The sequence below is a fragment of the Tasmannia lanceolata genome, unplaced genomic scaffold (assembly GCF_043159265.1).
Source record: "Tasmannia lanceolata isolate RefF3 unplaced genomic scaffold, GAP_Taslan_0.1 ptg000002l, whole genome shotgun sequence".
NCBI classification, from domain to species: Eukaryota; Viridiplantae; Streptophyta; class Magnoliopsida; order Canellales; family Winteraceae; genus Tasmannia; species Tasmannia lanceolata.
This window is the reverse complement of record NW_027518679.1, coordinates 8,673,888-8,700,259: the sequence shown is the minus strand read 5'-3', so window position 1 is coordinate 8,700,259 and position 26,372 is coordinate 8,673,888. Positions and strand designations below refer to the sequence as shown.

Below are 26,372 nucleotides of genomic sequence, written 5' to 3'. Positions count from 1 at the left end.
TGTAGATAGTTCAATATATTGTTTGAACATCACACTTTCTATCTATGGATCGTGCTATATGTAGAACATAAGGAGGAGATTGTTAGATATATGTTCAAATATAAGCCCATAGATAATGGACCAGGTGTCTGGGCCCATATGGGCTGAAGCCCATAACCTCTTATTCTCTTATCCTTATCCCTTCAATATTTATACTTTGTATTAATAAGGGCTGGAGGCAACGTGTTAGCATTCCACTTAGATGCAACCCACGTAATGCTTCAAGCAACCAAATTCCACCGACTCTCTATTTTTTCTTCTCTTTGCCTCCAACAGGCCCCACTGTACTTTCAAAAAATGCCGGACTACACAAGCGGACAGCATATAATAACTCATGTTCATAAACAATACTCTACATCTAGCACCCTATGTCTATATTTTAGAAAATAGAACGTACTTTGACATGAGATATCGGATCTACTTGACATAAGATAATGCCTATGCTTCGTTTGGTTGCTACTAAAAAAAAATCCATTGGATTTTTGTGAAAAAAGGGAGGTGACATTAGCATTACCTTGGAAGTCTCCCATGTAATTTTCTAGGGAATGGTGCTCTCTCTTCCCTCTCTCCACCCATAATGACACCCTTGTCTAATAAATGCTTGTCCCCTCTCTTTTTCCACAAAAAATCAATGGATTTTGAATAATTCCCTCTTTTCATTTTATATTATTCACATGTCTTCCATGACTCAATAGCATTGAACATCATTTTTGTCTTGTTTCTCTGAAAGCAATAATGTGATGCGGAAATATATATACACCGAAACCTGATGTATGATCGAGTTGGAGAGCATTCATGGTCCGATATATGATCCATCTATTTGTGCTTTTACAAGCAACCTATCAGAGAAATTATATGATGGGTGGCCGTACAAACCCTTATTTTCCATTTCCATAGGATGATCCTAGCGCTTAGGATTAGGGGTGTAAACGGATTGAATTCGAAGCGGATATGGCTATATCTGAATTCAAATTCAATTATAGTATGCACTATCCGAATTCGACGGATATTTAATATCTATTACCGAATTCGATTCTGGCCGATATTGTTCGAATTCATATTTTATCTGTATCCGTTTATCCGAAGAAGATTCATTATCCTTTTTATACAATCTTACCACCCTTGATTTGATCTGAACCATCCATCTTATCTTTGATGGATCCTTGATTTCAAACGAGAAATGCACTTATTAATAATAAATATTAAAAATTATTTTAAAAAATAATACGAATCCGGATATTGAATTCAAATACGAATTCGGATATACGGATACGGATGCGGATATTCAGGATAAACGGATGTACTTCTCGGATTCGGATGCTAAACAGATTGGATGTACCATTTACCATATTCGCATTCGTTTTAAAAAGATTCGGATGCGGACAATAATTGAATTTTCAAAATATCCATTTACACCCTTACTAAGGATCATCATATGAAAATTATTTTTGAGGCACAATTTATTTACGTCGTGGCCAAAAAATGGACAGTACAGATAATGGACAGTACAGATCAATCAATAGCAATCCATGGGCATGTGCATTTTATCCGTCGGTAGAGATGAATATACACCAAAGTTTGGTGTATACTTCAGTAGGGATCAGTCCTTGCACATGTCAGGTAGGGGCAAAGCCAAAATCCACACAGAAGAAAACGAACTGGCGTACTGCCGAGCATTCTAATGTGGACAGGTCGCTGATAAGGAAAAGCAATTCATTAGGGCCCACATACTTGCCTCTAGTATTTAAAAATCATATATATACCCAAAACAAAAAAGAGGCACATTCATCCCACCAATGGGATGTCAGTAAGGAACCAACAGAGGAATCTGTCCTTGACCCAGAATCCCATTCAACCTTTTCTTCCTCCTCCAACCATCCAAATCAACGAAACCCAAAGATAGATTTTAAGCAGAGAGAAAAAAAAAAGATCTAATCACAGGAGAAACCCATGAAGAAATCATCTTCCTCTTCAATTTCCAAGCCCCCTTCGGTTCTCCCTCACCAAACACAAAACCTAAGAGAAGTCTATCAGATTGGCAAAAAACTAGGACAAGGCCAATTTGGCACCACATATCTATGTATTGAGAAGTCTACAGGCTTTCAATATGCCTGTAAAAGCATCCCTAAAAGGAAGCTGATTTGTAGGGAGGATTTTGAGGATGTGTGGAGGGAGATACAGATAATGCACCATTTATCTGAGCACCCAAATGTTGTGAGGATAAAAGGGGCGTATGAGGATGTTATTTTTGTTCATTTGGTGATGGAGTTGTGTGCTGGTGGGGAGCTCTTTGATAGGATTGTGCAGAAGGGACATTATAGTGAGAGGAAGGCTGCACAGTTGATAAAGACAATTGTGGGAGTTGTGGAAGCATGTCATTCTCTTGGGGTTTTTCATAGGGATCTCAAGCCTGAGAACTTCTTATTTTCCAGCGCCGATGAGGATGCGGCACTTAAGGCGACCGATTTTGGGTTGTCTATGTTCTACAAGCCAGGTTTGTTGATGGGTTCTTATTAGATTTGTTTGTTTGCATCATCTCCTTGTGTGAAGAGGAGATTCAGTGGTTTCTTTCTTCTTTTATTCTTTTTCCTTTTCTATGCTGGGTTCTTCTCTTTTTTCTCTTTTCTATGCTGGGTTTCTTTCTTAATTGAATAATTATGATTGATATGGACTGGTTGTTTATGGTTTGTGCAATTGAAGTTTCTCATGGTTATGTTGGGTTATAGAAGTTTTGAGCAATTTTAGGAAGGAATGAGATGGATCTTTAGTATCAGAATTACTTTGAAGGTATTTCATTTGTTGATGATTTTGACTGGGGATTTTCCTGGTTTATGTTTGTTTTATTTCTGCTGTTGATTAAGATTCTATTTCTGAACGAAAAAATGGTGAATATGGGCAGCAATTGGGGGAGGTTTTGTTTTTTTTCTTTTTTCTATTTAAAAAAAAAAGGTATTGGAGAGGGTTTCATTTGTTAGTTTCTTGAATTAGGTTCTGTTTAATGAGACCATAAAAATAAATGGTAGTTTGTGTAAGAGCACGCAGCCAAGGGGTTGCAGAACTGGTTTAGGCCACTGTAAAGAAAATCCAGGACCATGTAACTGGCTATTACAGACTGAAAGATTTTCAAGATCCAAATTTTTGCAACAAAGACGCTTTTTTTTAATACTCCTTGTCTGTTTTAATAATTAGTGATTTCTTTACAAATATTTCTACAATATAGATGCAGTGCTTAACTAGTTGCCTCTTGAAAAATAGAAATCGTAATTGTAATATGAGTGGAACAAGTATCTATTATAGGTATGAGAGATGCAAAACATATATCATACTTGCAGAAAACATGGACTATATGTACAATACAGAGCCCAACAAATGTCGCGTCATTACCTGCAGGGCCTTCATCTCAACTGCAGATGCCAAATAGACTCCTACAAATTGAGATCAGCTAAAGCCACAGGGTGTTTTATTATTGCAAATTAATGTATTATAAACTTGATGGGGGCATCAACAATGGGCGTGGATTCAAGGTTTACAAGCGTAGACGTGGATGAGACTGATGGTGGAGATTCTAGCATGGGTCACAAACATTGCCGTCTTTTTTTTTTATTTACTTTCTATTTTTGTCATTTTATTTGTAGCCTACTTTTTAGGCATCAAATCTCATCTGTTTGGTGTGTTTTTTGTATTATTAGAAAAGTTTTTCAATTACCTATCTAATGGGCCCAAGGTCACATGATTTGGATGTGATTTGAGCAACTTAAGAGTGTTTTTAGAAAATGGTAAATGTCTATTACGGGATTACTATTTTAGGTAAGATTTTAACTTTACTTAGTTTACTTTGGATTAGATGAATAGTTGAGATTAGTTTTTAACTTTAAGTTATCTTCTAGGGTTTCTTTTTCTTATAAATACATCTCATGAAAGCAATGTAAACGACTTTGGAATATTGAATAGAATTGAGAATTTTTTGTGAGAGCTATTGTGGCTTGGACTTCTTCTTCTCTTCTCCTCTTGGTGGCTTGGAGCCATTCTTCTCTCATCTCCCTCATCTATTCTCTTTATCTTCTATTTCTTCAATCAAATCAACAAAAATTGGTTAGTAAATCAGATTTTCTATTTTCTTTGTTCTTGAACCCTAAAACTAAAAAACTCAAAATCCATAGATCTCCCTTGTTCTCCAAGATCTTGTTATGAGATTTTGAGGGATTGTTTTTATGATTAAACCTTAGCCTAAACACCCAAGAACCCTAACTTTAAACCTCCTTTGCAACCAATTGAAATTTCGCACCCTTTTCAAGCTCGGAAATCCTTTTTAAAGATCCCTAGCCTAAACCTACCACCAAATCAGAGCCTAAACCCTAGATTAACCTTTCTTTTACCTTCTAAACCTTAACCTAAGATTTGGACAGCAGTATTTGTTGGATATAGTTGGATATATGTAATAAGCCTGAGGGCATAGATGTAATTATGCTTCTCCATTATTAATAAATATATTAGTGAGGGGGAGATCATCTCGCTAACTCACTTTCTCTTCTCTAATTCTGTCTCTCAACACGGTATCAGAGCCCTAGGTTTTTGATCCCTAGGGAAACCTCTTAGCTTCCATCTTCTCCATTCCTCAACCCTAACCTTAACCCCTTTCCTCATCCTCATCTTTATCTCTCCCTAACCCCTTCCTCACTCTCATCTTCATCTCTCCCATGCCCTAAACCTAACCCTAACCTTCCCCATATCCAAAACAGATTTCATCTTTTTGCCCCCCCTCAAACCCACTCGCCACTGGAAACCCAAGCATGTTCCGCGTTTTGCCCCCCCTCAAACCCACTCGCGCCCGCTGAAAACCCAAGCAGTCCAGCGTTTTGCCCCCTCAAACCCACTCGCCCCCCCTGAAGACCCAAGCAGTGTTTGGATTTCTTTGTTAAAAGCCTTATTTCTTACCCTCTTTCTTTGATGTGTTAAATTTCTCTCTTCTTACTACGTCTTCGGCATCTTCCTAGTCTCTATATGGGTCTCTCTATGCACTTGGTCCTTTCTTGTGCGCTTTTTCTATGAGCTTCCAAGTGGATTAGTTAGTTCTCATTCATCTTCTCTACGTCTCCTCGTTGGAGCCCTTGGTTGTGGTTTCTTTGTTTCTTGATCTTTGTTGTCTTGATGGAACCTCCTGACATCGTTGATCCATTTCTTGGCATGACCACCGAGACTCATGCTTCTACCACACCGTCGGTTCCTTCTTCATCGTCTCACCCTACCTTGGCACCTGTGGAGCGTTCATACCCACAGTTGAATATTGCCAAGTTTGATGGAACTAACTACCTTCCCTGGAAAGTTGCAATTGAGACCTATCTCCTTGGGAGAGGTAAGGTCAGTTTTCTTTGTTAGGACCCCCCTCCATGTAACCCGTCCTTCACCCGTTGGGAAATGGAAGATGCCTTGATTCGCAATCTTCTATGGTAGAGCATGATGCCTGCCATTTCATCCACGATGATTCTCCTTCCCACTGCGAAGGAGATTTGTGATCATACCGCTGACAGTTACTCTGGGGTTGAGAATCTCCGACGTATTTGCTCTACTTACTATGAGTGGATGCGTCTTCGCCGTGGTGATCTGTCCTTGGAGACTCATTATGGCCAGTTTATGTCCTTATGTCAGCAGCTTGACATCTACTTACCCCTCACGTCAGATATCAATGTTCTTCGCCACCAGCGAGAGCAGATCCGGGTTGTTCACTATCTTGAGAGCTTAGGCCATGAGTTTGCTTCCTTCTGTCAGCAGGTCTGTGGCTCGGGCACTATTCCCTCATTACGAGAGACTTATTTACGTGCACAGCAGTGTCTTGATGATCCATCTCCCAGCCTTCCGTCTGAGAGTGCATCGCTAGTTTTTTCTGACAGTTCTGGTGGGTCTCGGCCACCTAGAGGAGATGGCTACTCTACTTGGGCTCGTGGTCGTGGCGGTGGCAGGGTTGGTGCTGGCCGTGGTTGTCCTTATTGTACTCATTGTCATAGGGATGGCCACCAGATTGAGACATGCTACACACTACATACAGAGCTTCGCATAGGCCGGTCAGCTCATCTCACTGTGATCGGTCCGTCTGACAGTGTGACCTCTTTGCCTGTCTCTATTTCTGCTGATGAACCTTTCACATTCACGAGATCAGATTATGAGGAGCTGCAGCGGTTCAGACAGAATGCCTCCCATCATACTGCTGGGTTTGCTCAGCCAGGTAGCTCACCCACGACCTTACTTTGTAGCTCCGAGTCCTGGATTATTGACTCGGGAGCCTCCAATCACATTACTGGTAACTCTTCTCAGCTTGCTTCTTTTCATTCCATTCCGACAGGAACTCAGAACATTACTCTTGCTGATGGGTCCATTTCCCCCATCACTGGTATTGGCACAATTTGTCCTTCACCTAATATTTCTTTATCATCTATTTTATGTGTTCCAAAATCTCCTTTTAGCTTATTGTCTGTTAGCCAATTAACAAAAAATCTTCAGTGCTCCATCTCATTTTATCCATGGTATTGTGTTTTTCAGGATCTTTCGACTGGGAAGACGATTGGATCGGGTCATGAGGTGGATGGTCTCTACCGCCTTGACTGCAGTCGTTCTCCTACAGTCTTGCATACATCCGTCGATGCATTTCAGTGGCACTGCCATCTTGGTCATCCATCCCTTCAGCAAATATCTTATTTTCCATCTTCTATTTCTCCATTCTAGTGCGAGTCGTGTGAACTTGGGAAGCATCACCGGGTATCTATTTGTTGAAAGACTGCTCCCAGGTCTTCATTGCTTTTCAGAAATTTCATGTTGAAATAAATAACCAGTTTAATTGCAATATCAAATGTCTCCGTACTGATAATGCTCGCGAATATTTCTCTTCTACACATGGTTTTGAGGATTATCTTACAGGTCATAGAATTATTCATGAATCTTCGTGTGCCTACACGTCGCAGCAAAATGATGTCGCAGAAAGAAAATTGAGATACCTACTTGAAGTTACTCGCACGCTCTTGTTTCAAATGCGAGTCCCTAAATCTTTTTAGGGAGAGGCCGTGTTGACGTCATGTTTTCTTACAAATCGTCTCCCATCTTCTGTCCTTCGTGGTTCCTCTCCTTTTCGTCTGTTGTATCCTCAACAAGAGTTGTTTCCTCTCCTCCCTCGCGCCTTTGGGTGTGTCTGTTTCGTTCACCTTCTTGGACCTAGTAGGGACAAACTTGATCCTCAGTCAGAGCGTTGTGTCTTTCTAGCTTATTCTAGGGCTCAGAAAGGTTATCGCTGCTATAGTCCTCGTTTACGACGGTGGTTTGTCTCCCCCGACGTAACATTCTTTGAATCAGAACCTTTTTTTGGGCCTTCGACTCTTGCTCCTAGTTCCATCCCGGATGAGGTACCCTTGTTGCTTCCTTCGCTTGCTGACCCTGTACAGGTACCACTCTAGCCTGCGCCACACTCAGAACCGGCACCCTCTTATTTAGTTCCAGTGGTTCACCTACCCGTTACAAAAGAATATCAGCGACGAGTGCAGAAGACGAGGCCTCCACCTCCTTCTCATCATCCATCGTTTGCTACAGTCGAGGTCCCACTCATGCCTATTGAGGTATCTTCTTTACCATCATCTGCCATTACTTCTGATTCTCCCATTGCTTCTCGTACTAGGTCTCATTCTACTGCCCATCCTATTTCTCAGTTTGTTTCTTAGGATAGACTGACGCCTTCTTTTCAAGCCTTTGTTTCTTCCTTGTCCTCTGTAGAGTTACCAAAATCATTACAGGAGACTCTTGAACATCCTAGCTGGTGAGCTGCTATGGATCTGAAAAATGGGGGCACTTCGATCGAACCAAACATGAAACTTGTTTCTCTTCCAGTTGGGACTCGACCAGCTGGTTGTCGTTGGGTCTTCTCCATTAAGTATTTACCTGATGGAAAGGTTGAACGGTTGAAAGCTCGTCCGGCTGCTAAGGGGTACACTCAGACCTTTGGGGTTGACTATCATGAGACTTTCTCCCCTGTAGCCAAGATTCCTTCAGTTCGTGTCATCTTATCCATGGTAGCTAATCATGGTTGGTCTCTACATCAACTTGATGTGAAGAATGCCTTTCTGCATGGCGATCTGTAATAGGAGGTTTACATGGAGCAGCCTCCAGGGTATGCTGCTCAGGGGGAGATGTCCTCCTCTGTTTGTCGCCTTAAGAAATCCTTATATGGCTTGAAACAGTCTCCAAGAGCATGGTTTGGTCGATTTAGTGAGGCCGTTATTCGCTTTGGTCTTAGACAGTGTACAGTAGGCCATTCAGTATTCAGTCATAAATCCTCTGCAGGGTGCATCATTCTGATTGTGTATGTTTATGACGTCATTATTGCAGGAAACAACTCAGGAGGAATTCAAAGGTTGAAGAGTTTCTTACCGACAAAGTTTGCTACAAAGGATTTGGGTCGACTTAGATATTTTCTAGGGATAGAGGTGGCCTATTCTTCTCAAGGAATATCTCTATCGTAGAGAAAGTATGTGTTAAACCTACTGGAAGAAACATGAAATCTTGGAGTAAAGCCTATATTTGTGCCTATGGATCCTAGTGTGAAGCTTATTCCAGAGGAAGGAGATCTGTTGGAAGACCCTGACAGATATAGACGACTAGTTGGCAATCTCATATATCTTACAGTTACTCGCCCAGATATCTCCTATGCAGTTGGAGTAGTCAGTCAGTTCATGAGTGCTCCTCGTACTTCTCACTGGGCGGCAGTAGTTCAGATTCTCCGTTATTTGAAAGGAGCACCAGGGAAAGGACTATTATTCAAGAAAAATGGACATGTCAGAATATAAGGCTATTGTGATGCAGATTGGGCAGGATCTCCAGCAGATAGGAGATCAACCTCTGGCTACTGTACATTTGTTGGGGGCAATCTGGTGTCTTGGAAAAGTAAAAAGCAAGAAGTTGTTTCGAAAAGTGCTGAGACAGAATATCGAGCTGTCCTATACTAGTGGGGAGCTCCTTTGGTTACGTTCCTTCATGGTGGAGATTAGTTTTCCTTGTTCTTCTTCAGCTTAGCTTTATTGTGATAATAAAGCTGCAATTCACATAGCCACCAATCCTGTTTTCCATGAGAGAACCAAGCATATAGAGGTAGATTGCCACTTTATTCGTCAGAAAATTCATAAAGGAGAGATACAGGTTTCTTTTACTCGATCTGTGGACCAGTTAGCTGACATATTTATGAAACCCTTGCCTAAGTCAAAGTTGAGATATTTGTAGCAAGCTAGGAATGTACAATATCTACATTCCAGCTTGAGGGAGAGTGTTGGATATATGTAATAAGCCTGAGGGCATAGATGTAATTATGCTTCTCCATTATTAATAAATATATTAGTGAGGGGGAGATCATCTCGCTAACTCACTTTCTCTTCTCTAATTCTTTCTCTCAACAGTATTAAACCAAAATCCCAGATCTGCCAAATTTCCAAAATACCCCTACAAACCCAAACTGGACCGTTTTGAGCCTTTTACTACTACTGGACATTTTTATTTGTTTTTCTTCATTGGATATGTGACATCTATTTCATTGGTACTTGCATTAGCTTTTAGTTCTTTTAATAGGATGCATGCGTAGGCCGAGTTTCAGACTAATCTTTCTATTATCAATTAATCTAACGAATCCTTATCGCTTTGATTGATTTTTATAAGGTTTAGTTCATACTTAATTACAATCTTTACAATTATTTATGCTATTTAACAAATCTTTCTATTATCAATTCATCTAATGAATCCTTATCGCTTTGATTGATTTGTATAAGGTTTAGTTCATACTTAATTACAATCTTTACAATTATTTATGCTATTTAAGTTTCATTATTGTTGCTGCCTATAGATTAATTAGGCGTTAATTCAGCCGTAGGTAAGTTGTTAAGTGTTCTTTTAGTTTTCCGCGTAAGCCCTAAATTGTCCTAAAGTCTTAATCCCACTAGGAGTGTAGGATTTTCCCTAAATTAGGTATTGTCATGCATCAAAACTCATAGTGATTGAATAGTTTAAAAAGAGGGAGCCTCTGCACATAACATATTCCTCAGTCTTTGTCATGATCTTTAGAAGGGATAGACACAAAAAACATCAATATAAGGGAAGAATGCTTTTCCCATAAATCAAGGATTTATCAAGTACTTTAGTAAATGTCCCAATTGCATGAGATTCATGCCCATGGTGCTTTTATCACTTAAATACCTTTATGTTGTTCTCTGCAATTTAGTTTATGGAAGTTTCTAGTCTAGTTTTAGTTAGAATATGAATTAAACCTAAATGGATAAGCAATTTCCTATTATTATCTTTCTTTCTAAAGGCAGGTATGGGAGGTTGTCGTTGATTTATTTTAGGGAAATATATAGATACACCCTCTCAACTATGGCCAAATTCCACTTCTAACCAAAGACACCCACTCAACTTTCTGACATTTTTAAGTAGACCCCCTCCGTTGACGATCCGTTAGAACGTGACGGAATGACTAAAACTAACCATGGTTAATATTTTGAGGACAGAAATACCCCCATTACTGGTTTTAAGCCATTTGCAGAGGGATTAGGGTTACGCCATTTCCCACCGCCGCCGTCGCCACCTCCGGCCATCGCCGTGCTTGCCATCTCCGGCCACCGCTGTCACCTCCACCACAGCTAATGAAACCCCACTCCATGGTTACATCAAACCCCACATTTCAAGAAAAAAAAAACACTGATAAAAACAAAATAAATGATCTAAAATATTAGGTTTCTGTGCAAAGCATGATAATGATGTGAATGAAGACAAATAAAACCCCTACATCGAGGGTTTGTGCTGATAACAAGGATTTGAATCAAACCCTAATTTTTAGTTTTCAGGTATGAAAACCCTAATTTTTTGTCGGGGAAGACGAGGGCATTATAGTAATTTCCTCCTCTCCGCCCACTCCGTCGCGTTAAAGAAACCCACGGATAGTTTAGGGAGTGTCTCTGGTAACTTTGAAACCACGGGGTTAGAAGTGGAATTTGGCCATCGTTGAGGGGGTATATCTGTATTTTCCCCTTTATTTTATTGAAATCTAGACGTAATTGTTTATCTTCGTCTTGAAAGAGGACCTCTCTCTCTCTCTCTTAAGGTTTCAAAATTAATGGATTTCCGTGAGAATCCTATAAAATCATGGAAGTGAATGGTGGAATTTTAATGTAAAACTTTAGGAAATGCTAGAGCAAGAGCAGATACACATTAGAAATCATCACATAAGCAAGAGCACGGGAAGTTGCTCCCAAAAATGGAAGTTGTCGGTGAAAGCTTGGAGAACTCTATGTGCCATATTGTATAATTGTGCAGAAAGTTTATGTGGAGAATTGTGAAGCCATACAGAAGATGATTGTGCAACTTGGAAAACCACAAGACATGAGTGGAATCTTTTGGAAAGTAGTTGCAAAATGAGGGGTAGACTGTTGGGATAAATAGGTATTGCAGATGGCTGAGAAAAGTGTTGCTACCGAGGTTGTGGACTGGGATTATAATCTTCGTCGGGGTTCCCACCGAAACATTGTACATCGAGATTAACTCAATGACATCATCAGATGGCTTAGTGGGAATATTAATCTACTAGTCTACTTCAATCTCATTTTTCCATATTTTTAGAGATAGAATTCATTCACAGTTGGAAGGATCTGTTATACATACTTCGGAAAGCTACTAGTATAGCAGAGAGATTGGCAAATTTCAAGGGAACTCTTTGAGTTTCTTTCTGTTTTTGTATGTTGTGTAATTTGTTTGGCGTGGTTCGTGCTTGAACTCAATGTTGATTGTTTACTTTTAGTTAATCAACATTTATTTTCACCTGTTCAAGAAAGAAAAGAAGAAAGTTGTTATTGCTGATCAATGGCGGTGTACCAGAAAGGAATTCTTTCCTCATTGCAATGAATGGTAGAACCTGAGTTGACACAATATGAAGAATCCTGTCCAACAAAATTAAACCTGACTAATACGACATTGTTCCTTGGTCTTCTAACTTGTTTATTTTTTGAACGATAATTTGGCGTTCTTACAAAATTAAGCCCGGCTCTAGTTCTTCCCAGGCTGCAACCACTTTTCAGTTTTTTGTTGGTCTTCTGACAAATATATGTTAATTGTTTTAAATACGACGCTTTCCATGCTTCTCCTTATTTCTCATGCATCTTTCTATATATTCTCGTAGCATATCTAGCATGTTTCACATGGTTTCTCCTATGAAACTTTGTCACGCGTTTCCATTGCTGATGCCATCGTGTTCGCTTTACCAGTTTCTGTTTGTTAATTCCAGACACAAATAATAGAAGCTTCAATTTGTTGCAATCCATATGAAATTCAGCAATCCCTTGTACATGTGTTCACCTTTATTGAGTTCAAATTCCCCGGGCTTACCTGATGCGCGTGGTTTACGGTTGATTGCGTGCATCCATATGGGGAAGAGTCCCGCCCTAAAACTTGGCATGGGGATACCCTAGGTCATAAAAAACAAAATGTCTTCACCTTTATTGCTGCTCCAGAGTTAGAACATTGGGTTCTTTAAAGCCAGCTGGCCAGCTGATATCCATATTTTTTTTTATGATTGAGAAAGTTGAATCCGTGGATTCCAAAACTTTTCAAAAATTGTCTAACCTCTTAAATGCTACTGTAAGAGCATGCTGTTACAAAAAAAGAAAAGATAAAATCAATCCACCTCCTGTTCCCAGGTTCCGCTGTATTAGGGTAATTTTGCACTTTTGTCTAGTTTGTTGAAGCTCAGTACTCTTCTTTCTTTGATCTTCTCTTTAACCTTCATCTATCATTAATTAGCATTTTGGATAATATAGTATCTCTCAAAACATTTTGGGTTATATAGCAGAACCTTACATATGTAACATGTATTATAGGATTCAAATGAAATTTAAAGAGAAGTTCATGAAATTCTATTGTATCGAGCAGGCAGTAAGAGGAACCCATTCCAGATGACTGATCTGTGATTTTTGCATTAGAATCTCATGGCCAACCAATTTATTCTATGACTCATGTTACTTCACTTCTTGGATCATTCATATTTGTACAAACGATCTCCTTTTCCTGAACGGAATATTAATGCAGTTCAAAAAAGTAGAAATCAATAAATATTACCAGAACTACAGTTATACTATTTTATTAATTTCATCACATCTCTTCTATGAGTTCTTCAAGTGTTGACATTCTAAACCTTCCGTACATGATAAGCATGTCTAGATTCCTCCACACTCAAGCACTGACTTTTTTTTCTCAATAAAATGAATGAATATTTGCAGAGACTGCCATTAATTGTATATTTATTGGTTTTGTTGCATTCTCTTTTTTTCCAGGGGATACGTTTTCTGATGTAGTCGGGAGTCCGTATTATGTTGCACCCGAAGTACTTAAAAAACATTATGGCCCCGAAGCAGATGTATGGAGTGCTGGAGTTATCTTGTATATTTTATTAAGTGGTGTTCCACCTTTTTGGGCAGGTACCTTGAATTCTTTAGGTGTTCATATCAATTAATCTTTTGACCTACATAATTATAAGCAATTCATTCTTCTTCTTTTATCCATCCTATATATTTCACTTGCATTTTTATTTGCGTCTCTTGTTTACTCCAGAAACTGAATCGGGGATCTTCAGACAGATTTTACAAGGTAAATTAGATTTTGAATCTGAACCGTGGCCTTGCATTTCTGAGAGTGCGAAAGATCTGATCACGAATATGCTGAATAGGGACCCAAAGAAAAGATTATCTGCTCATGAAGTTCTTAGTGAGTACCTATCATCACATAAAAGTAGGCAAAATGTTGACTTGTTTTGAATGTGCTAGAGGAAAACATGCTCAAGCACAATCTATGCTAATTTCTTTTTCCCTGACAACAATGTTATCTGTGTGATTAGGCCACCCATGGATCGTAGATGACAGAGTTGCTCCTGATAGACCTCTGGATTCTGCAGTTTTATCACGCCTGAAGCAGTTCTCAGCAATGAACAAGCTTAAAAAGATGGCTTTGCGGGTAAGGTTTTATCAATATGCTTTGTCACTTAATGTAGCTTTTGAATTTATGTATCGGTATGATTGAAGCCCTATTTGAAGATTTGTTCAATGGCATTCTAATGCACAAAAATGTTAAGCTTTGTATGTGGAATTGATGCAAACCTATAGGTTTGCGGATGAATTTCTAGAGCTTAGTAGCACAAGAAATGGTTTCTAATTCAGATTAACAGCAACTTATATTCCCAAATTGAAATAAACAACACAATAATCAAAGCAACAAGAATTTTCATAAAGATCTAAAGCTTTAAAATTAATTCATCAATAAAATTCAACTCATCCAAGTAAAAGTTCCAAAAATAGGTTCTAATCAAAAGGATTTTTATTTGAATGATGTCTACTCAAAAGGAAATCAACTAAGACATCACATCTCAATTTAAATCTATCAAACAACTCAGATCTACTAACTAATATCCAACTACAGCCCAAAAGGAATCGAACAAGACATAAGGCTAATGGAGTTGACAGGCTCATAATATGAATGATGCAGATTTTAGGCCTAAATAAGAGGCATATTTGCCCTTTAGATTTTCTAGGAATTTATTTTCCATGTTATCTAGTTTTTAGGATTTTATTTTCCATTTTAGGCAGTTTATTATGTTTAGAGTTCTTATTTGAGAAAAGGGTTCCTGCTAACGTTAGCAGCTAGCGTAAAACAAGGGTGGGCCACATTGTTGGGGTGATCCTAAGCATTCATTTGAAAGGCCCATCATGGATGGGGTGTGTACCAAAATTCAGCTCCATTGGATCATCATAGGATGTCCATTTATGGGGGTGAAAATGGACATATACTGTTTGTCCACTAATCTGCCCATTTTTTCACCCCACAAATGGACATCCTAAGATGATCCAATGGAGCTGATTTTTGGTGGACACCCTATCCATGAAAGGGCCTTCCAAATGAATGCTTTGGATCCCCCCAACAATGTGGGCCCACCTTGTTTTACGCTAATGTTAGCAGGAACCCTTTCCTCTTCTTATTTTAGTAGGCTTCTTTAAGAGTTCATGTTTTAGTAGGATTCTAGTTCTTAGGTTGTTTATTTGCCTATATATTACAGCTGATTTTGTAACTTTTGATGATTATTGATATTGAATAAAGATTCTTCTCCCTCTAATTCTGGTTTTCTTCTTCTCTCTTCTGATTTCTTCTCCTCTCCCTAAATTCGTCTCTTCTTCAGGTTATTTTCGTCTCTTCTTCCCTTATTCTTCTAATTCTATCCCCTTTCGTCTATTTCTCTCCCCGTTCCTCAATTTTTCTTCACGGTGCTGCATCAATTTGGTATCAAAGCTAAAAGATCCAAGACTCAGAGATTGCAGCCAAACAAGAATTTTGTGCAATTTTCGATTCCCCCAAGGCAAACCCCTAACCAGTTCTCATCCGTACCCGAGGCTTTTAGCCCAGCCAATTCTTTCGATTATCACCGCTTTCCAATTTTTCAAGAATAGTCCCGTTTGATATGGCATATTTCCTTTCGCTTTTGACTATGAAATTGGAGATAATTTTATTTGCAGAACAATGTGCCTCCAGTGTTTGGTCTTGTCAGAGAAGATTCTGTTATTTCGTTCCACCCAAATGTGGCATTTAATAGCAAAAGGTAAGGTTTTCCACAACGGTTCTCCCAGGCATTCATGAAAGACAAACCTCCAGTTTAGAATTACCTCTTTTATTTCCTTCTGCGATACCCATTTCATGCCGAATAGTCGAAGCATTGCATTCCATATTTGGTGCGAGTAAGAACAGTGTAGGAATAGATGGTCAATAGTCTCCTCCGCTTCCTGGCATAACTCACATCGGCTCGCAAGGCTAATATAGCGATGTTTCAACCGGCCCTGGGTGTTGATACATTCATGCGAGACCGTCCAGGCAAAACCGATGATACGCGGCGGGATTGGTAGGCGTCAAATATGTTGACAATGTCAAGAGACACCTTCCTCCTTACTTAGTTCCTGGAAGAAGGAGCGCACCGTGAATCCTCCCTCCGGTTCAGGTTCCCACAAAATTCTGTCTTCTTCATGTTCCGATAGATAACAGTCCTCCAATAGGTGAAGGAGCATTGTAAGGTTATTAATTACTTCATCTTTAGGTTTCTCCGCATTTGAATTTCCCATACCTTACATCCATCTTCTTCCCTGTGAGCAAGATTGTTCGCTACAGTAGCATTCGGCTGAAGAGCCAGGCAGAAAAGATCGGGAATCTCTCCTCGAGTGGTTGGATGCCCAGCCACACGTCCAACCAAAAACGCACTTTGACCCCCCGCCCAACTCGAAATCTTAACATGGGTGAAAACAACTCCCGGACAGAGCTTATTGATTTCCAAGCTCCCGATCCCTTGCCATTAGGTGGATTCCGACACATTCAGTCCCCACCATCGCTACCGTACTTACCTCCGATTATGGTTCTCGACAGAGCATTCTTTTCAGAGCCGAAACGCCACAGCCACTTGCCCAAGAGACACTTATTTCTTAGTCTCAGCTTTCCAATCCCCAGCCCACCATTTTTCTTTAGTTTATACACCTTATCCCATTTAAGCAAGTGTTTGTCTTTTTCCTTCTTCCAATCCTTCCCATAGAAAGTCTCTTTGTAGTTTCTCGATCCTCTTCGCCACCACTGCAGGGATTTTATATAGTGACATGAAGTATACGGGCATGTTAGCCAAGGCTGCCTTAATAAGAGTAATTCTTCCCCCAAAGGATAGGTATTTCTTTTTCCATGAGGCCAAATTCCTTTCAATCCTTTCGACTACGGGATCCCACTGTGCCTTCGATGGTATCCCAAATCCCAATGGAGACCAAGATGGGATATTGGGAGTTTTGTTGCTTGGCATCCCATAGCCTCGGCATGCAACAGGAGTGTACATATTTATCTTAAGGCCCATTGTAATCTCAAACCATTTAAATAGTAGTTTGAGATTTGTTACCTGCTCCGCACTGTTCTTTAGGAAGACCAGAGTGTCATCGGCAAACTGTAAGTGAGTCACCGAATCTGAATTTTCTTGAACTTTAAGCCCTTCAATGTACCCCAATTCCTCCGCTTTTGAGAATAAGCAGCTTAACACTTCAGCAACCATTATAAAAAGATATGGCGATAACGGGTCCCTTTGCCTGAGTCCCCGGGTCGAATCAAAGAAGCCTGCAGGAGTACCATTTATCAAGATAGAGAAAGAAACAGTAGACATGCAAGCTTTCATCCACCCCCTCCATTTATTGCCGAATCCCATTCGCCTCATGATGTATTCTAGTACCTCCCAATCTACGTGGTCGTATTCCTTCTCGATGTCCACCTTTACAATTATGCCACTCCCTCTATCCCATTTAGTAGACTCCAGGATCTCATTCGCAATGAGAACACCATCCAGAATTTGTCTATTATTTATGAAAGCCCCCTGGAATTTAGAAATCACCTCTCCCATTACCACCTTGAGTCTTCCAGCTAGCACTATCTCCCGTGCACCATACTAATTGGGCGATCGTCTTTGATTTCAACCGCGCCCTCTTTAATTGGTATCAAGGTTACAAACGTGGTATTGACAGCTCTGTTGAGAATTTCTCTATCATGAAACTCCCGGAAATAAAGCAAAAATTTCACCTTTGGAAGTCTCCCAATGTTGGTGATAAAATGCCATTGGGAAGCTATCAGGACCTGGAGCTTTATATTTCTCCAGAGACTTTATGGCTTCTTCAATCTCCTCAATGGAGAACGGTCTCTCCAACCATTTTTCCCGATCCACAGATATTTGTTTAAACCTCATACCATCGAGCTTGGGGCGCCACTCATACTGTGCAATATATAGCTGTTGATAGAAGTTCAAGATATGGTTTCTGATAGCCTCTCTATCCTCAACAAGATTCCCATCCACAGTTAAGCAATTGATTGCGTTAATCCGTCGTCTCATGTTGGCCATTCGATGAAAATATCTTGTGTTCCTATCCCCTTCTTTTAGGCTTTTAGCCATATTGCCCGAGATTTTTGCCTCCAACTGATCTCCTCTTTCCTGACTTTATCCTCATACTCCGCAAGCATCTCCACCCTCAGCTGCTTGTCTTTCTCCCCCAGAATGGTTTCAGCCTCCTTTTGTTCCAGCAACCCCAACTTCATCAAAATTTCTTCCTGAATTCTTTTGAATCTCTTTCTTATTTCGTCCATTCTTTGACCTTGAGTTTTATGGCTTTCAATTTTTTGCATACAACGAAGCCTTTCCATCCCTCTGCCATCTCAGAATTCCACCACTCTGGTATTTTTGAGTTTAATTCTTCCTCATCACACATATTCATATCAAATCTGAATGGGCGTGGGCCTCCGTTGTAGTCAGACAACATAATCATCACAGGATTGTGATCTGAAATGGGTCTAGGTAATGCACGCTGGCAAATCAATTGAGAGATCTCTTCCCATTCTTTTGAGATGAGAATCCGATCCAGTCTGCTTAACACCAATTGGTCTTGATTATTTGCCCATGTAAATCTCGCCCCCTCAAGAGGAAGATCCACCAGCTCACTATCTTGAATAAAGTTAGAAAAATTTCTCATACTAGTGGTACTGGTCCCCCCCCCTCCCCTGTTTTTCTCGTGTGGAAACCGTACAGTATTGAAATCTCCTCCAATAATCCATGAGCCCCCGCCATTGATCTCTAATGGTTTTGAGTTCAGGCCAGAAGAATCTTCTTTCACGAGCTATGCTATGCTTAATTGTAGACCCCACAATATAAGCTCAAATGCTATGCTTTGTGGACATAGACACGGAGTTTCAAACATGGCGACCCCCCAAAATTTAGAAATGCGGACACAGCTAAAACAAAAAGTATATGTATCTATAATTTGTAGACACAATATGGTACATTGAATATAATATTGAAATAAGAGTTTGTTTAGGGATTTATGTTTAGGGGATGGAATATAACAACAAATATTAGTTAAGAAGAGCTAAAAGAAGAGTTTTTAATAAATGAAGAGTTAATAATAAGAGGTAAATATAATATTTAATAATAAAACAGAATGTCACAGTTGACACAATACAAAAACATGACACACATTAAGTATGACACTTCAGGGGTAAGAAATGGAAAATTACAAGACACCCTTCCCAAGACTTCCCTGAAAGGACAGTTGAGCTTCAACCTAAGGTTTCAAAAGCATGGTTTTGGCTTATCTTGGAATAGAGGCTTGAGTGCAGATTTATCTAAAGTCAGGCTTAATCGAGACTCAGGAAATATGGCCCAGATCTCTAAAAGCCTCCCCTGCTCCTCCGCTTTACACGTGGCCTACTCGGTCTAAGGATAGGATCTCTGGGTTGCCTTTCTTCCTGTCAAGATTATCTTATTTTTTTGGAGGCTTTCCCTTGTGGCCGTCATAAAGAAGACGTATGTTGGAGTTATACGGATATCAAGGAAGAATGAAAAGATTTGTCAGGAGGAGTTGTACAAATAATTGTCTTTTCTTCGGTGGGAAGATAAAAAGTCTTAGAGTTTTGGCGTACGGTGGCTATATTAATGTGCAGTCCCTCAAAGGAAATGATTATAAGATGTCATAGTACATGCTAGGGATCTTCTATCGATACTTACGTAAATTCAGGAACTTTTGTTTTATTATCTCTGGCACTCGAAAAGGTAGAATCCATGGCCAGGAAGATTAAAGGGGTTATATCCGAGTGTATCTCTAGGTTGGCACCCTCGCTCTACGTTTATTATGGGGGCAGTTATTGGTTTTGGTGCCTAGGTGCTAAAACTCCTTGGTGGTTACCTATGTGTCTTTCATCCTTGGAAGCTTTTCTCAGATAGTCTGGAGTATGGATCAGAATCAATCTTCCCCCATCTCTCCCTCTTCCTCAGCAGGACCAAGTAGGAAAAGAAAACGGTCTTCAGATAAACCAACTCGAGAGGAACTCCTTTTACTATTCAGGGGATTAAGCTACAATGAAGAAAAGGCCTCCAAATCCTCTCCAACACCCAGAGAGGAAATTGGTGCATTCTTGAAAAGGGAATGGACTCTTTTTTAAGAGAGAGGCCAATAGGAGGAGGGAGGTTTTCTTTAATTTAACTGGGCTTTATGATGTGAAAGAAACCCATAAGTCCATGCACAAACACCCCCTCTTTTTCAAATTCATGATGGATGAAAGAAAAGAAAGGAGGTTGGATTGGGAAGTGAAGAAAGATGATGGGCTTCGAAGGCTGGAGGATTGGACTTCAAGAGCAGAGGCTTCGGAAAAATCGAATCTACATGAGGAAGACCAAGCTTTGGAAGAGGAATTGGTCTTTGACGTATTCAATTCCATTCTGGAAGAATTGGAGAAGTGCTCTGGGTAAGGAAGACCGCTTCTATGTCCCCGTTGATCTTATTGATAAAGTAGGAGCTTTTTGGGTGTGTTTGCCTCTGCTTCTATTAATTTCTGGTTTTTGTTAATATTGGCGCTAACTTAAGAAGTGGGTTTTGGATTTTAAAAATAGAGGACTGACATAACTTTTCTTTGGAAACTTAGGTAGGACTGAATGGTAAAGTGAAGGAAATCTTATTTTTTTAGTAAAGGTGTTCTTGTTTAGGCCTACCTTATCTGGTTTCGGGTATGCCCGGTCCAGTCTTATTGATATGTTGTAACGCAGGACGGGACTTGGTCCCCAATGCCTTTCTAATATCAATGAAATTGTCATCTTTCAAAAAAAAATTAAGTATGACACTTCTAACAGTACATTTACAAGTTTCGAAAGGAGGATCCACACACGTGAGTGTCGATATGACATGACACGTGTGCCAACAATAAATTCAAGGTGTCAGCTAAATCATAGCTAAAATGTCCTTGTGGCCCATCGCTGATGTTTTTTTTTTGGCTCGTTGCTGATGTTCTTGGTTGCTCCATAACTTTTCCCAAGATTATTTGTGTTATAGTGATGCAGATATTATGATTTATTTCCGCATTATTTAGTTTCTAGTATTTTTATTTCCATGTTATTAGTTTCTAGGATTTTATTTTCCATGTTATTTTTAAGAATTCTTATTTTAGTAGGATTCTATCTTTTAGGTTGTTTATTTGCCTATATATAGGCATCTTTAGAGCTTATTTTGTAACTTTGATTGATATTGAATAAAGATTATTCTCCCTCTAATTCTAGTTTTCTTCTTCCCTCTTCTGATTTCTTCTCTTCTCTCCCTAAATTCGTCTATTCTTCTCTTATTCTTCTACTTCTCCCTAAATTCGTCTCTTCTTCATATTATTTTCGTATCTTCTTCCTCTATTCTTCTAATTCTATCCCCTTTCATCTATTTCTCTCCCCTTTCCTCAATTTCTCTTCACGGTGGTGCATCAATTTGGTATCAAAGCCAAAAGATCCAAGAGTTTCAGAGCCAAAGATCGAAGCGCCCCTTGCAGTTGAAAACGACACCGATAATCTCCGGCATCCACATCAACAACTCTCTGAAGATCGGAGACCAATTAGCCCTTAAAACCAGTCCCAACCTCTTTTAGTTCAACCATTTTTTCTTTTCTGCTACCCTCTATTAAAGCCCCACTAAAATCAGACTCTTAACCTCTGTTCCGAAAACCCTCAACCAGTCCCCTCTTGATCTTTCAACTATTTCCAGCCCCTTAAATCAGTCCCGAAACCATCACCCGAGAGATGAGATGATCATTCCATTGAACCCAGTCCCATCATCTCTGCAAACCAGCCCACCATCCTTGAAGCTTCTTTAAAACATCCCCAATCCGATGGTTTCCACGTGAAACCCAGTATCGCCGAACCTCCAGCAGTTTGTGTTGATGATTTCAGATTCAGGCTTCAATGATATCTGCTTGCCCTGAATTCCGCAGATAGGACTCCGAGGGAAGGAGGGTAACTTGCCCAACAAGTTATCACAAAATACCAAAAGAGGCAAGTTCCGTGTCCTTCTAAATCAAGAGACATCGAGTTAGAAACAAAAAAGGGGGACTTTAATAGTAACCTGTAGTGTAAGGTAACTATCGAAATTAAAACTTTACCTTGCAACCTGTGGTCACAAGTAAAGTAGAAAAAAAAAAATCACGTGCAAGTTTTGTTTTGCTTAGAAAAGGTTACTTGTGGTGCAAGAAAGGCTAAAGTGCCAAGTATATGTAAGCCATCTCTGCACTTAGTTTGTCTTTACCTAGTGACCTGCTATAGGAGGTAACTTGGAAAGGAGGCAGTTTGCAGCTTTTGGTACAGTAATTTGGCAGGTTAGGTTGTTGTGCAGTAAGTTGTCTTTTCAAAAGAAAAAGTTACACAACTGATATTTGGTAAGTTACCTATTTTATCTACAACCCTCTTGCTTTTTATCAGTTGTTCACGTGACCACTTTCCTTTCCATAAGGCCTATTCCCCCACCCCCTCTTTCCTCTTTGGACACCCCATCCCAATTAGGAAAGGCCATTTAACCCCCCTCTTTTACCACAGCGCCCCCCCCCCCCCCCCAAAAAAAAAAAAAAAGACAGAAAAAAGACAAAATAGAATTTTCTTTTCACAACTTTCTCTCTCCTCGCTCCGTTAGTTTTCTTCTCTCTCCTCATTCAGACTATTTATGCTCGGAATTGGCCCGCGACTTCAACACGAAAGTTGAAGAACTTGGTTAGTAGAACACACCCATATCAGTTTCAGCTACAAACAGTGATTTTCAGCACAGTTTCAGGAGCAATCTCAGCCGTCACTTACTTGCCATCATCCGATCAACACCTTTCCGGCATCCGATTTGAGATCCGAGATAGGCATTGTATTCCTTTCGACATGACAAACAAATCAGACGGTTGATTTCAGTTTTCGACGCCGATCTCAATAGCCCCGCCCTATGTTCCATATTTTGATGGGTACGACGATCAGTATTTCCAAGACTGCACTCCCTATAGTTATTATGAGACTTTATGTCTAAGGTGAATCAATGCTTTGGATGCATATCATGAGTATTACGGCTATGACCACCGAGCGACCATCTACCGAAACTGTACGACGACAAGCCGAGAGGTTATGGATAAATCGAATCACGGACCGTCATCGCAGTTCTTACTTCCGTTGATGGGAGGATGTTCGTGATGAGTTTATGGGTATTTTCACAATAAGGGCATATCGGTATGAAAAACAATTGATACGTGAAATAGCTGCTTGACGAGAAGAAGCTGCTCGACTTGCACAAGAAGCTGAATTTCAGGCAACCTTGGAAATGATAGTGTAACTTGCATGAGAGTAAATTGTTGCGCGAACAAGATGCTGAAGTCTTCGCTCGCTTTGAACGGGACATCGCAGCCCACCATGCACGAGAGGCCAAAATTGAAGCAGCGACGAAATTTGCTAACACTATTGGCAGTCCAGACATAGATGGTGCTATTGGTCCGACAGATGATCTTGTGGATGAGACCATTATAGTTGTTGAGCCTATGATTACGTCGGATACTGAGTCAGATATAGAGCTAGAGAGTCTAGTGATTGCTGAGGCCGACATTGACAGGCATGATGATTCATATATTTCCCCAGCACCAGTTGCCGAGCATGATGATTCATATATTTTCCTAGCACCATCTGTCGAGCATCTAGAGAGACAGCTTGCCACTTCCACAGTCGAGGCAGATATTGTGACTGAGCCATGTGAGGTTGTTCTATTGACAGAGTTGACCAAGCATCGTCATGATTCAGCGGCGAGTGCCTTGCTTGATGCGCCATTACTTAAGACGGATGTTTGAGAGCAAATTGTTGAGGATTGCCCTATCCCTGAGCCGATTGAGCGAATTATCAAGATTTGTGCTGAGACAGTGGAGCTTGTTACGCACATTGATCAGGAGGATTGCCCGCATGATATCACTATACCGATCCAGGAGGAGTACGTTGTCATCTTCCCAGCTTATTTGATTGTCAAGAGAGGTTCTCGTTTTTATGATTATGCATGGATGATTTCTTCTGTAGTACTACGCTCGCGTTCCCTACCACTTTCCCAGTCCTTACGAGCGTCGTCCAGCATTCCAGAGTTCGGAGGATTGCGACTCATGCTACTTGAGTGGGTCGTCTACGTATTTGATCCAGGCGGATTAGAACTCGAGGGCGAGTTCTTTTCAAGAGGGGGAGAATGATGCAGATATTATGATTTATTTCCGCATTATTTAGTTTCTAGTATTTTTATTTCCATGTTATTAGTTTCTAGGATTTTATTTTCCATGTTATTTTTAGGAATTCTTATTTTAGTAGGATTCTATTTTTTAGGTTGTTTATTTGCCTATATATAGGCCTCTTTAGAGCTTATTTTGTAACTTTGATTGATATTGAATAAAGATTCTTCTCCCTCTCTAGTTTTCTTCTTTCCTTTTCTGATTTCTTCTCCTCTCCCTAAATTCGTCTCCCTAAATTCGTCTATTCTTCTCTTCTTCTTCTACTGCTCCCTAAATTCGTCTCTTCTTCAGATTCTTTTCGTCTCTTCTTCCCCTACTCTTCTAATTCTATCCCCTTTCATCTATTTCTCTCTCCTTTCCTCAATTTCTCTTCACGGTGCTGCATCATATATTTCTTTCATTATTCCCTTGTTTCTGAATCCATCACTACATGAGCTCATGATTACACGTGCCGAGTTTCAGGATGACCCATTTATTCTGCTCAGCATGCTCATAGAATTGTCTGCTCTAATGCATCTAATTCTGTAAACATTGTTTAACAGGTCATAGCAGAAAGCCTGTCGGAGGAAGAAATTGGTGGTTTGAAGGAGTTGTTCAAAATGATCGACACAGACAACAGTGGGACAATAACATTTGATGAACTGAAAGAAGGTTTGAGAAAAGTGGGTTCAGAGCTGATGGAGCCTGAGATCAAGGCACTTATGGATGCGGTAAGCAACTATCAGTAAGATTAAAACAAATTTTCATAAGGGTAAATGATGGGAACTGTGAAATCTACCACATGTTCATTTACTTTTAATGATGCATTACCTGAAAATGCTTGTTGAACATTCAAGCACAGCTCTATGAATTTCTCTGTTAACTATTGTGAATCTGTGAATAAGAAGATTCTTACCAAGTGCCACCTGGCGGAGTTTGACAGGCTGATATTGACAACAGTGGTAGCATAGATTATGGCGAGTTTCTTGCTGCTACTGTGCATTTGAACAAGATGGAGAGAGAAGAGAATCTAGTATCTGCTTTCTCATTTTTTGACAAAGATGGTAGCGGTTATATAACCATCGACGAACTTCAACAGGCATGCCGAGATTTTGGCTTAAGTGATGTTCACCTTGATGATATGATAAAAGAAATTGACCAAGACAATGTGGGTTCCTCTCTCTCTTACCTTTCTCTTCTCTGGATGTTAAATTTCTATCTGAAGAAGAGGTGTTTGATTTTTTGAATCAGTAATTCTTAGCATACTTATGATGTTTGAGAGTATCATTTGGAAGAGTTTTTAGTGCTGAATTTGTTTGTTTGGCCATAAAATTTGCAGGATGGGCAGATAGATTACAGTGAGTTTGCTGCGATGATGAGGAAAGGCAATGGGGGGATTGGGAGGAGAACAATGAGAAACAGTTTGAATATTAACTTGGGCGATGCCCTGAGAATGGCAGACCAATGATGTGCCTTACAGACAGTTATCAAGTTAGAATTGAAGAAACCTTTGCGTAATTAGGAACATTTCGTGGTGAATGCCATTTGATCAGCTAAATCTTCCTCATCACTTGATACAAGTGTAGTCTACATCTTCCTGGCTGTTAATTACATCATTTTGTAAAATTTCAGGACAGTGTAGTCTTCTAGCAATATGGTTTTCTTTGATCATCTTCAGTTTGGTAGTGGCGTGGAGCCATTATCTATCGGCAGGCTTCAAATATCAGCACAACCATGTTTTGATAATGAGCGGAAGTCACCTTGTCTTGTATGCCTTGAGCAGCTGGTTACAATTCCCAAAAGCTCTCGGTAGCCTTTGACTGCTGCTTAAAGCATACAAGACAAGGCGACTTCGGTTCATTATCAAAATTTGGTTGTTGCTGATATCAGTCGCCTTATTTAAACTTCTCCCACCTTGAAAGCATATATCAATGAGAGTAAGGAGTGCAATTATCAAAACAAGGGGCCTTGCATTTTTTAAACACCTTTGACCTATTGAAAATGTGACGCTCGTCATTTTACACCCAGGCATAGCATGGGTGAGGCCCACTATTTTACCAGTATTGATATGGTAGGACTCACCATCTCTACCAAAACCCATGCATTTGGTGTGGCACCCACCATTTTACACTCAGAAGTGGGCTCACCACCTCCGCTCAAATCCTACCATCGGGTGGAGCCGACCATTTTACATCATGTTTTGGAGCGGCTCC

General features: G+C 40.0%; 1 protein-coding gene across 1 annotated transcript; it reads left to right on the top strand.

Annotated features, from left to right (window-relative positions):
- Nucleotides 1-1,811: 1,811 nt before the first annotated feature.
- Nucleotides 1,812-25,830, top strand: LOC143876548 (calcium-dependent protein kinase 24-like). The gene is made up of 7 exons (XM_077378289.1): nucleotides 1,812-2,533; nucleotides 13,380-13,523; nucleotides 13,657-13,809; nucleotides 13,940-14,055; nucleotides 24,723-24,890; nucleotides 25,103-25,327; nucleotides 25,499-25,830. The coding sequence occupies exons 1-7, from the start codon at nucleotides 1,990-1,992 to the stop codon at nucleotides 25,625-25,627; spliced, it is 1,479 nt and encodes a 492-aa protein (XP_077234404.1). The 5' UTR covers nucleotides 1,812-1,989; the 3' UTR covers nucleotides 25,628-25,830.
- Nucleotides 25,831-26,372: the final 542 nt, after the last annotated feature.

Coding starts and splice junctions, on each gene's coding strand:
- LOC143876548 (XM_077378289.1), top strand. CDS start 1,990: ATGAAGAAATCATCTTCCTCTTCAATTTCCAAGCCCCCTTCGGTTCTC. Junction 13,524..13,656: donor TGTTCCACCTTTTTGGGCAG/GTACCTTGAATT, acceptor TGTTTACTCCAG/AAACTGAATCGGGGATCTTC. Junction 13,810..13,939: donor ATCTGCTCATGAAGTTCTTA/GTGAGTACCTAT, acceptor CTGTGTGATTAG/GCCACCCATGGATCGTAGAT.